At 43.5% G+C, this 12,725-nt stretch overlaps 1 protein-coding gene across 7 annotated transcripts in view; it reads right to left on the bottom strand.

Annotated features, from left to right (window-relative positions):
• The window catches only part of SIK3 (SIK family kinase 3), a 272,649-nt gene extending 268,256 nt beyond the window's left edge, over positions 1-4,393 (bottom strand). For all 7 annotated transcript variants that reach the window (XR_008530770.1, XM_054592296.1, XM_054592294.1 and 4 more), the window contains exon 1: positions 4,085-4,393. Coding sequence is in view for 6 of the 7 variants with exons in the window: in XM_054592296.1 (XP_054448271.1) it covers positions 4,085-4,357 (273 nt within the window). In the remaining variant the exon portion in view is untranslated. The remainder of the gene's footprint in view (positions 1-4,084) is intronic.
• Between the last annotated feature and the right edge of the window lie 8,332 nt (positions 4,394-12,725).

A 12,725-nucleotide genomic window follows, 5' to 3' on the forward strand; every position in this document is an offset into this window, starting at 1 on the left:
ATGCCTACTATGTGCCAAGTACTGCTCAAAGAGCTTCACGTGTATAATATTATTTAATCCCCATAATACCCAAACTTGGGGGGTGGAGGGGAGTACTATTGTCATCTCACTTTACAGATGAGAGAGTCCAAACACAGAGAAGTTAAATAATTTACCCAAGAGCACCCAGCTATTAAGCAGCAGAGGACCCAAACCCAAGCAGCCTTATCCAAAGCTCAAGCTCTTACCACAAGCTAGTAATGGGCAAGTGATCCATATCTGTTAAATACACTTTAAAAGTATCTGACCACCCTCGCTGGGTGGCTCAGTTAGTTGGAACATCATCCCGTGTACCAAAAAGTTGCAGGTTCAATTCCCAGTCGGGGCATGAACCTGAGGCAACCAATCGAGGGTTCTCTCTCACTTCAATGTTTCTTTCTTTCTCTTTCTCTTTCTCTCTCTCTCCCCCTTCCTCTCTCTAAAAATCAATAAATTTAAAAATTTTTTAAACTATTTAAACAATGGCTTTTATAGTCATGTATACTTAAAAAAATATATACAAAATATTATCTCATCTTTGTTCTTATCTATCCAACCAGTGAAAGTATAATTAGGCACAGGCAACAGACTACAAGCATTTGAGAACAGAAAACCCTTTTTTTTTTTAATTGCTTTAATACTTCATAGTGTCCTGCCAAAGAATACAGCCAAAGAATCTCAGACTAAGGCTCCCCCCACCCCACCGCCCAAAAAATAACAATTACAGATTGCAGGATAGAGACAGACAGAGCTGACCAAGGTATGTCAGAGATGAATATTCTCTCCTGCTAACTGTTCTGCAGTGATGCTCTAAGCACTGCAGTGCTGCCAACATTAACTCTGAGCTCATGAATGCCATGCTGCAAAAGTCACCAACAACCAAATGTGAAAATATTTCCTTTTCTCTACTGATTTTATTCATACCAGGGTCCTTGTCTAGGAGGTTTGAGAGTTAACGGATTCTGGGAAAGGGCCAGTTTTACCACTTATTGTTGGATGAAGTGCAATAGCTTAGTCAATAAATTAAGTTTACTTTAGCCTCTTAGTCCTTGGAATGGGCAGTACATATAAGAAAGGGTAATCATAAATATTTCTTTGATATTCAGAAACACCTAATACCTAACTTCCTTCAGCCAACACAAATATCATCTGAATTACCTGAGTCTGACTGTTATATATGGTTATAAGAAAAACCCAGACCATTCAGTGTCCTGTAGGGATAAAAGGAGAAAGATGAAATCATATACCTTTAAAGGATATAACAAAAAAATAATACATTCTGAAAAGAGATGGAAAAAAAAAATAGCTCTCTTTGGTTCCAAGTGACCTGATTGCAGAAGTAAGATAAACACTGCAGTGCATGGGAAGAAAAATCTACCTGAATGACTGAAGCATCAGCTTCTGCAATTGCTGGTAACCTAGGCACCTTCCTAGCCATTATATAACCAAGCCATGGCCTTATTAAAAAAATAAGGCCACCATACTGTAGGTCAACAGCTGTTAGGCACATCTAAGCTAGGCAGTGCATTTGAGAAACCCTTCCAAAGTGGATTCAGATTAAGCATGGGGCAGGCCAAAATATGCTCATCGTTCACTCAGAGCACATGACAACTCCTTGTGAATTAAGCTTCACTCATGTCCTCAGAGTAATTTAAGCAGCAAAAGATAGGGTGCTTGTAACTGTAATTAGGAAATTGTACACTGCTACAGAAATACAAATGAGTGCTGGTATGGTCCCATTACACATGCAACTCATTGAACTCATTGTCCAAGCCATCCATTTCAGTCTCATTCAAGATTTTGAATATTTCCATACATAAGAATTGCATAACTCCACACCACAAATGATCAAAGTTAAAACCAACATAAACAGTGGTACCCGATTATAAGCAAGCCGATATTTAAAATGCTGCAATCCTAAAGGATACCAAGGCCTCAGAGAAAAACTAAGAAACACACATACATAGGAAAATTAGAAAATGGGCAGACCAGCCATAATTAGCCACTGGCTTTGCTGACTACTTAAGACAGAAATGTCTTTTATATATAAAGCCAAAAACCAACTGTTCGCAATTACATTTCGATAAACATTCACAAATGTTTTTATCAATATTTTGGTGTATCCACGGGCTGGAAATTGGAAAATTCTTTAAGTCATATATACCATAAACCAGGCAACCAATTAAGTTCATGGAGTCCATCCCCCAAGGTCAGAGCAAAATAATCACAGGAATGCAATGTGATTGCTTTCGGGGGGCAGGGGCACAAAAGTAAACTCTGAAACAAGGAACAAGGCTCCAACAATTAGAGTTGTTTGTAAACATAATTTTGGTTTGGCTAACAGTAAACAAAATTGGAAACACTTTGTGAGGTTGGGAGGTGAGAAGGTGGAGATGCACCAGAGTCTTGACTCCATCTACTCCTCCTCAGGGTTGGAGTAGATGGTAACATGGGGAACCTTGGACCTTGTTATCTTCTGCAGCTAAGACCTGCAGAATTGAGGACCTCTGATAAAAACTGACAGGCTGAAGAGTACCCCCTCCCCAGAGAAAGTGAAACTGACCAATTTTCCACAGGCATCCACCCTGCCACACACTACAAGGGCCCCTTGTAGTCTCTGACAGAAAGGAGAAAAGGAACTTCAGATTGTAAGTGAGCAGGACAGAAGGCCTTGATAAGTCCCTGGTTCTGAAAACAAACGACTGCCATAAGAGCAAAAACAAGGTAGGTGGTGACAACCAGAGGCTAGGCTGAGGAGGTGAGGGGAATTGATGTGGCTTTTATAGGAAGCAGCAGCAGTAGCTGTGAGGGCTCTTCATTATTCAGGCTGAGGGAAACAAACTGCAGTTTTAAATATGGTGCATATCTACATTGAAAGTGTTCATTCAATTAAGAGATTGAACAAAGAAAAAAATCCGTAGTACAAATGGGCTTTATGGGTCCAACTGAAACCAAACGATTCTACCTGATGTCTTAGATTTCAATACTCCCAATGAAAAAGGCTACAGAAAAGTGCTACCCCTATTTCCTCCAAAAAGAATTTTACATGTAAAAATTTATATATACACATGCATGGCTTCCTAACTGACCTTGGCAAACTTCATTACAACAACTCCACAAATCCCATGAGAACCAAAGGGCCCAATGAGTGTAACCTTCCAGTGTCAGGATTCCTCATAGACCTCTTCAATCATCAGCCTTTGCCCTAACCACCGACAGCCCACCCTGGGTTCTACAAAGCCCACAATTCCAGAACCTCGAACAACTAAAATTAACAACCCAGCTCTCCCAAAGTGTTTAACCCTGATTATCTATGCCACCATAAACCTGCCCCTCTTACTATGTTCCCTGAGCCCATTCCTGCAGAAAAGCAACGTTTCCCCATTTTCTTCGTCTCCTCCTTCAGTGATCTTGACTGCCCTCACTCTTACCATTCCTATCATCTATCAGTACTAAACGATCCAATGTTGACTGGTATCTCTATCATAAGGTACCAGATCCCTCCTATCTCCCAGTACCCTGTACTCACCACACACCCCTAAAACATGCCCCAGCCGTCCGATTTACCCTTGTCTTCCCCCATCCTCCTGGTCCACATTTCCTATGGCCCTGACCTCATTCCCTTAGGATTTGCTAATTGCTGATTCCAGAGTCGTCTTAGCGTAGTCTCATGGTTCCGTCAGAGTTCCAAACCTCTTTCCTATCATCTCTTCTACACACTTGGTACAGCGCTGGGAACCCCCTTCCCCATTCCCAGCTCCTCAGTTCCCCAGGTCCCGGTGCATAATGCCCGACCCCTCGCGCCTCCTCGCCGTGGAGTTTCCCTCTCTCGGGTCCCTCGGTGTCTCCTACCTTCTCACCGTCTCCTCACTTCCCCCGACAACCCCCGTAACCGTTCTCCCCGTCCCCAAGGCTCTCCAATGTCCCTAGCTCCGCTCGCTGCGCCGACCCCTCAGCCTCGGTGTCGCGGGTCCTTCCTGCCCCCGCTACAGTTGGACCGCGGACCCGGGCTGCTCGGTCCCCGATTGCGCAACCCCGCAGCCGCCCTGTCTCTCCGCGCCACTACCTTGGCCTTGGTGACGAGGTGCGTGGCCCGCTTGACCACGGCGAAGTTGCCCTTGCCGATGGTGCGGTCGATCTCGTAGTAGCCGATGCGGGCAGGCACCGGCCCGCGGGAGGCCGGAGCTGGGGGACGCGGCGAGCTAGCCGCCGGGGCCACAGCAGCGGGGGCAGCCGGGGGTCCCGGGGCGGGAAGAGGCAGCAGGCGGCCCGCCGGCCCGGCTCCTCCCGCTCCGGCCCCAGCAGCCCCGCCAGCTCCGCTCGCCGCCGCCGCCGCCATCTTGTTGTGCAGTGAAACCTCCGGGACCGCGGGGAGCCGGCGGGGAGGAGGGGGAGAGGGCGGGGGCGGGAGGAGGGGGCGATGACGTCACTCCGGGGGCGGAGCGCCCGCACCGCCTGGGCCGCAGCGCCCGCGCCGCCGGGGCCCAGCGTCATGGCAACCGCTCGTCACGTGCCGACGCGCGTCACTGCCCAGAGCCATGGCAACCGTGACCTCACCCGCTAGCTCGACCTTCCCGCTTGGACCCAGTTCCTCTGGCGCTGGCTCCTGAGTGCCCTCCTCCGGGGATTAGTCCGGGCACCGCAAGTGTGCCAGTTAGTTCCAAACCGCTGCAGCGTTTCCCAGTCGGACGTGCTTTAAGCCCGACCCAAAGCCAGCATCTCTGGAATCGCGAAAGTGATCCCTAGTGTGACCTCTATACCAGTTCAGCAAACCCCAGCTTCCCTTAAAACAAAATATTGCCTCATCAAAAATACCAGCCCTTGTTCCACTTTAGCCCTTGAGGCCCCAAGGCAGGAATAGCTACAGTATTGAAGCAACTATAAAAGTTGGTAACGAGGCAGCAGAATTCTTCAGTAAAATTCCTTCCTCTTACAAAAGTCAACTCACCCGGTACAACCAACTTAATTGTCACCAAAATAGGGGAGTGGAGAAACTAGGATTTGCGTGTTCGCGGGCGGGGAAACGAGAAACACAGATACCAGTTATTGGGTGGGTGAGGGCCAGAGAAGATACGTCATTTTCCTTCCTCCCACCTCGTCTCTGAACAATTCTGTAACTACGTGATTGTCCTATTTCTGTCACTTGTGTAACCCTGAGGGAGCAGTGGTGCACATTGTCCGGTGAGCCACATCACAGTTAAAGATGTACGGTCTGTTAGGCAAAATAAATAATAAAATAAAAATTCCATCCTTACTAGAGACTCTTCAAGGACATTGAAGATGATCAAATTTATCTTTATTTTACGCGATCAAATTTATCTTTATTTTACGCTTCTCTGTTACCTGACATTCCACACCCTCCAGAGCCCCTCACTCGCTCCCAAGTTTCCCCCATCTCTTTCTCCCCTTCCGTTTATTAAGTAAATTAGCTGCTTTGGGTGGGAATTGGTAACAAGATAGGGGTTGGGGGGAAGAGGAAAGATTGTGAACATTTCTGTGCTAAAATGTATCCCTTCAGTCCAGTCCTGGTCCATCCACACTTGTCACGACTGTATCATCAGGTCACTGCATGTACAATATTAAAAACTGACAACCAAGTCACTGTAAATGTGTGAGAAGGAGAGTGCATATTTACTCTCTCTGACCACAAGATATTTACAAGCGCTCTGATTCCATCTGACTATGAGTAATGGCTGGGACTAGAATGGGACAAAGAGGTCATTATGCAATTGTCTTGGATCAATTCCCTGGTTGCTGTTCCAAATTGCCAACACAATTAACACTAATTGGCTCCTTTACTAGCAAATAAGGATAAGGATGAAGTAAACCTCAGTTTCTTGCATTAGTTAAACCCTATTATTGGTTGAGATTAATCAATCCCCGATAAATGATGTGGCCAGCTTCTCTTACCATTCATGACCCCATTCACCTGCCTTTAGCAGGGACTGTACACTAACTTTGGTTCTGGGCCCCAAGGCAAGGAAAAATATCTTTTACTCTGGATGCAGGAGCACCACTGACACCATTCTCATACTGACTTTATAGCTTCTCATCCACTCATAGAGATTATTGGAACATCAAGCACGACAACTTCTCCTGCTCTCTGGAAAGTGTCGAAAACAAAAAAGCCTCTAGAGAGAAACTAGAAAATGTAGCAGTGGTCTAACCTTCAAAGAGAAGAGGCACATCACACTTGCCGCTAATAATGACCAGAACGAGTATGTTGTGTGTTATATCGTTTATGCTCCCTGCCTATATGTATTGAGGCCAGTAGATGGAATGTCCTATTGAGACTAGGACAAAGACATTCTGGAGATCTCCCTGAAGAGTTCTCTTTGGTGAGAAGATTATAGAAAATTGAGGAGGGCATTGAAGAACAAAAACTATCAGAGAATAAGGAAAACAGTGTAGATGTATATATTTGATAAGGATTTATTGAGTACCAAGGACTCGGGTTTAGGGAGGAACTCAAAGTCAATAATAACAATTTGCCCGGCTTCATGCTAAGCAGTTTACAGACATGAACTCAATCCTCAACCCTATGAGACAAATTCTGTCATTATCCCCATTTTGCAGATAAGGAAAATGAGGCACAGAGGGATTAAGATAATTGGCCAAATTAGAACTAGAACTAGAAAGTGGTAGAACTAGTATGCAAACAAAGCTTACTTACCTCTGGAGCCTGAGATCTTTCCTCACTGGAACCCTCTCAAAGTAGGAGCTAATAGGAAAAGTTGTTCCTCCAGAAGCCCAGAGCAACTGAGCTCAGTTTAGACACAAGGAAATAAAAGGCTTTGAGAGTTCTTGAGAGCAGGACAGAGCAGGACCAAGCTAACATTATAGGAACATTCAGTTGATACAGAAGCATACTCAGCAATCCTGTATGCCAAAAGGCAACATCATAGAATGTTTACATGCCACTTATTCCCAAACAAGGAAGTCATTAGCCAGTTATAAATTCTGCCATCACACAGACTTTGTCCGAACACTCAATGTGCCCTGGTTCTCCAGGTGAGCTTAATGTGTTTTTTCTTTCTTGGTACTGCATTTGGCATTACCAGCTCAGCTGTGTGGCTGTTGCCTTTCTTCCTCCTATCCCAGACCAACCTCGTCATATCCAAATACTTCCCCTCAGTAACCAGAAACAGGCCAGAGCAGTCAAAATAAGTACATAGTCTCCTGCTATAAAATATCTTGAGGAGGGGGCTAAAAAGAAGCTAACTAAGCTTTAGTCAAAGATTCTCTGTTCAGTTTGCCCACATTTTTCTTTTTAATGGAATCTTTCAGGCTATTACACAAAACAAAAATTTCCCTTACTGCTTTTCACATTTTCTAGGACATCATTACCCTTTAAATCATCCAAAACATCTTTAAGTATGTTTTTCTGAAAGATTTTCTGCATTCTTAGATGTGACTATATTATCATTTGGGATCAATGTTTTCCCTGGGCAAATATACCTCTGGTTTTATAATGAAAATCAATGAGAAAACACATTCAGAAGACAAAAAAATTCATCCAGGGAAACTTTACTTCACAAAAGTATATGCTCCTAAGGTAACATATACTCAGTTACCCTGTGATCGACTCCCAAATATTTACACGAACAAAAAAATTTTTTTCTTATACTCTCTTTCTCCTAAATGAAAAGTCTGATACTCAACAAATATTAATTGATATTTTGGCATATTTGGATCCTTTTATTTTGCTTGAATATACAAGTGTATATAAAATTCTAGAATTTATAACTCCATAAAAAATAAAGGCACACTTCGACGTCCACCTCAAATGGAAGTTCTTCATTCCCCGGTTCAGAACCTACAGAACCGTTAATTTCCTCTTTTCCCTTCATTCTCACATCTCTCCTGGCTAAAGACCCATCACCTCTGCTAAACCTGCCTTGGGAACAGCCTCTCAGTTTGAAGGGCTCATCTTCAAACAGCGTCCCATGTTTTGGAAGACGGCAAAGAGACTGCTTTACAGGAGCTTCCTTGCATTAAGATTGGGGTTTGCTGAGGTTTTCTACTAGCTTTTGGCTAAGAAAAATTTGTACAATTGGGATTAATTTCTGCACGTAGCTTTGTTTCAGTACTGTCACAATTTTCCTCAATTCAACTAGAAAATCCATCTTCCACCTCGGTCAAAAGGAACCTTCTCCCTTGCCTGCAGAGACACCTGCTGGTCAAAGTTTTGAACTACAGGATGCCCAGTAGTGCTTTCCGCACGCCACGCCCCCGCCCCTCCCCCTCCCCTGCGGGGGGGTCCCCCCCCACCCCCCGCTCTATTCCACTAAGACCTTCCAGTCCTTTCTATTTAAAGCGCAGGCAGTTGAAAACCACAAACCCACATCGGGAGCCAGAAAGCTACAATCCAAATGGAACCTGGCTCCAGGAAGCTGGATTTCTTTGTGGCCAAATAAAAAGTAAGGCGAGCTAAAATTACAGTGGTGCCTAAAGCTTAGGTAGCAGTTCACAACTGTGGTTTTGTGCCACCCAAGGGTACCTTCAGTTATTCCCATAGTTCTTGTAGCATTTTAAAAAGAATTCTTAAGGATGAAATTCATTTTCACTTATTTTTATTTTTAAAATAATTTCATGCTTTTGGCATTTTAAATAGAGCAGCCTGGCATTATGAATAAAAAGAGTAAGGGTCTTACAGTTGGACCAAGGCTTTTTAGTGGACTTTTCCATTTAGGAGTTCATTTCTGAGCCTCAGGTGTTTTGTTGTTTTGTTTTTCTGGAAAATCACTCCTGCTTCACGGGTTCTGAGGAGAATAAACTGTCATAAATATGTGGAGGAGCCTAGATTACAGTCTAGTACATAGTATGTACTCAAGTATTAATTTCCTCGTTCTAAATGACAAAAGCATATAAACAATAACATGCTGCTTTTCAAATCGCTTTCAAAAGATTAAGAATGAGTGAGAACAGAATTGTGGCTGTGAAAACTAACTTCAGAGTTAAAGTGAGAAAATTATAGTTTTGTTTTTTGGTTGTTTTTTTTTAAATTAATTTATTTATTTTTTCAAATACATTTGTCTCTGCCTACCCCCCACCACTTTCCCTTGCGAAAATTATAGTTTTGAATATTTTGGTTTGATCTACTAAATATGTAGTTTGATCTATGGGAGTGGGACACTTTTTTAAAAGACTTTCTTAACTTATTTATTTTTAGAGAGAGGGGAGGGAGGGAGAAAGAAGGAGGAGAGAAACATCAATGTGTGATTGCTTCTCAAGTGCCACCTACTGGGGACCTAGTCAGCAACCCAGCCATGTGCCCTGATTGGGAATCAAACTGGCAACCTTTTGATTCACAGGCCAGTGCTCAATTCACTGAGCCACACCAGCCAGAGTGAAAGTTGGACATTTTTATGATGCAACTCTACGTGTCCAATGAAAACATTCTCACTCTCACAGCTTTATAAAATACTTATTATTCCTATTTCCCAGATGGTCAAGTTACTGGACCTATCTTATGATTGGCTCACACAGCCAGTTAAAAGTGGTGAATTTGAGAAACAAATCCAGGGTTTTCAATCTCCAAAATTAGTTGTCTTTCCAAACTTCAGTATATACCAATGTTTGTGGCTTGCAAAAAATTAAAAAAAAAAAAAAGTACCAGTGGTTTCTTTTCATAAAAAATTTACTTAAAGTATATATGTCCTTGGCTAGGTAGCTCAGTTAGTTAGAGTCATCATGATCTGCCAAGTCTGGGGGTTCAATCCCTGGTCAAGGCACATATGAGAATCAACAGATGAATGCATAAATAACTGGGACAACAAATTGACTTATCTGTCTCTCCCTTCTTCTCTCTGTCTAAAACCAATAAATTTAAAAAAATGTACATGTAAGAAAAATGCTAAAATATTTATATCATTTCAATGCAATAGTCTGCTTAAGAAATGTACACATTCCCAGACTTTCTGCAGAAATCAAGTGTCCTGTGAGAACTTATAGGGGCTCTATGAGAAAAAAAAGAGTCAACCCTGGTGGTATTTTTTTCCTTCTAAAATTCATTCAAAATAGTATATGTAAAAAATTACTAGTTATATTTATACTAATATATTTATTTTATGCAATAATCTGCTTTTACGAAATTATATACCCATATATGATCTTTAACCTTATTTTTCAAAATAATAGTAAAATGCCTTAATTTATGTGTATTCTTAATTAAGTTAGTATTATAACATTGAGCTAACATTTAAGTTAAAAAAAGAGGCAAGATACAATGAGGTAGTGTAATAGGATTTAAGCTCTGCCAGGCCCACCCCAACTGTGAACCCTGAGACCACATTTCAATAAAAGCTGTATGTGGAAACCAAAGTAGGTATCAAATAGTCTACCCTTCCACTTCACACCAACATTAATAACAGTTTTTCTTTTTTCCAGAAATTTTCTTTTGATAACTTCCAAGCACCAGGAATTATAAATTCTTTGGTAAGCCTAAACTCCCAGAGGAGAGGACTCAAATTCCTTTGCAACCTGGCCCCAACCCTTTTCAGCTTCTCAAGTTTTATCTGTTTTCCCACCCCACCATTCCCCACTCAGAACTGCTGCAGGCTCCTTTACGATCAAAGTGAATTCTGTACTTTACCTTTGCTCTTTGCTTTTCCTTGTGTTTAAAATACCATTCAAGCTCACTCATCTTTTATCTGAGATTCTACTACTCCTTTAGGTACAGCTCAGCTCAGGATTTTTACAATCCCTATAAAAACTAGTCACAGTTTTTTCTGGGTCTCCCAAACAGTTTGTCTGTTCAGAGCACAGGCTTTGGAGCCAGATTAACTAGGTTCGAATCCTGCCTCCAAAATTTATTAGCTGTGTGACTCAAGTAGTGACCTTGAGGAAATTCGTTAACCTCTCTGGATCTCAGTTCTTCAGCTATAAAATAGGTATTATTTTAGCATCTATTTCACAATAGTTTGGAGAGGATTGAAAAAAATACTACAGACTTCCAGTCAAGATGGGTGAGTAGGAAAATACTTCACCTTCACCCATAATCACATCAAAATTATAATTATTAAACAACTACCCTTGAGAACTACCTGAAGACTAACTGAACAGAATTTCTATAACAAAGGATATAAAGAAGAAGCCACTTCAAGACTGATAGAAGGGGCAGAGACTTGAAATGAGCTAGCCCCACACCCACATGTGGTGGTGGTAAGGAATTGGGAGGGATACCTCAGCTGCAGAGGCCCCCACTTAGCATTGAGGGGACACACCACCACATTGGGCTCCCCAGCCCAGAGCACTAGTGCTGGGCAAAGGAGTCCCCACAACATCTTGCTATGAAAATCAATGGGGATTTAATCCTGGTGACACAGAGGGTTGCTGCAGACCCAGGCCTCCTCTTAAAGGGCCGAAGCATAGACTCACTCACAAACATTCACCCTAAGGTCTTGCAGAGGGACAGCAGCTAAAAAAGTGCCAGGGACATATGGAATAACTGGATTGTCTGACTTTAGGGCAAGGATTGGGGCGGGGGCGGGGGGATTGCGGGGGAGGGGTCAGCTCTCTCCTGAACAGAAGAGATGCCAGGAGCCATTGTTTATTTGTTGAGCCCTCCGCTCCAAACAGCCAGCACGTGCAGGCATGCATCAAACCTGAACCTCCATTAACCTAATCAACACCACTCACCCTACCCTGGTGATTCCCTGAGACCCAGCCCCACCCAACTCACAGACCTGGACCAAATCTTCTTTAACAACAGTTCTACACAAGTGGCCAGCCTTGGCCTACACTGCAGACCTTCCTAAAATCTCTCAAATGTCCACAAACTCCAAACAAGCAGTGGCTGGCCTTGGCATGCCTTGGACCTCTCGCTAAGTGACCCCAAGCCCAGCACTAATGGCAACCAGTCTTGGTTCACAGCATAGCCTCTCCCAGGCATCTTTAAGGCCAGCACAAGCAGCTACTAACCACAGATCACTTTGTAGCTCCTATTAGGTGGCTCTAGGCCAAGCACAGGTAACACTTGAACTGGGCCTGCACTGAGCTCCTCCTAAGAGGTCCTAGAACGAGCACACGCAATGGCCAGCTTCAGCCCACACCATAGCACCACCCAATTAGCTCCACAAATGACACATACAAAAGACGAGCTCAGCAGGCACCAGAACCCTGCTAAATAGAATCCTACTCCATGGGGTCAGGCCCACACAACAGCTCATTGGCTGTAGTCATAACTAGTCTTCACACTCAGTTAGCTTGAAGGTCAATCCATCAACAGTTGTGCCAACAGCCACCAGGCTCAATAACAATAGGAGGGTACCCACAACCCACACAAGGGACACTCTTGGAGCACCTGACTTAGGTGACCAGGAAGCTTCTACTACTGGACCCAAGGGCAGCGGTCCCCAGCCTTTTTGGCACGAGGGACTAGTTTCATAGAAGACAATTTTTCCACAGACTGGGGTGGGGTAGGGAGCAGGAGGCAGAGCTCAGTCAGTAATACGAACAAAGCTTCTTCACTCACTCGCCACCATTCAAGCCCTGCTGTGCAGCCTGGTTCCTAACAGGCTACAGACTGGTACCAGTCTACAGTGTGGGGGTTGGAGACCCCTGCCACATAGGGTACCTACTACACAAGGCCACTCTGCCAAGACTTGGAAACATAGCAGATCTACCCAATATATGGAAACAATCACAGGGAGGCCAAAATGATGACACAAAGAAACATGTCCACAATGAAAGAACAGGATAAAATT

Source organism: Pteronotus mesoamericanus, unplaced genomic scaffold, assembly GCF_021234165.1.
Source record: "Pteronotus mesoamericanus isolate MK-2021 breed Mesoamerican mustached bat unplaced genomic scaffold, CSHL_Meso_final scaffold_36, whole genome shotgun sequence".
NCBI lineage: Eukaryota > Metazoa > Chordata > Mammalia > Chiroptera > Mormoopidae > Pteronotus > Pteronotus mesoamericanus.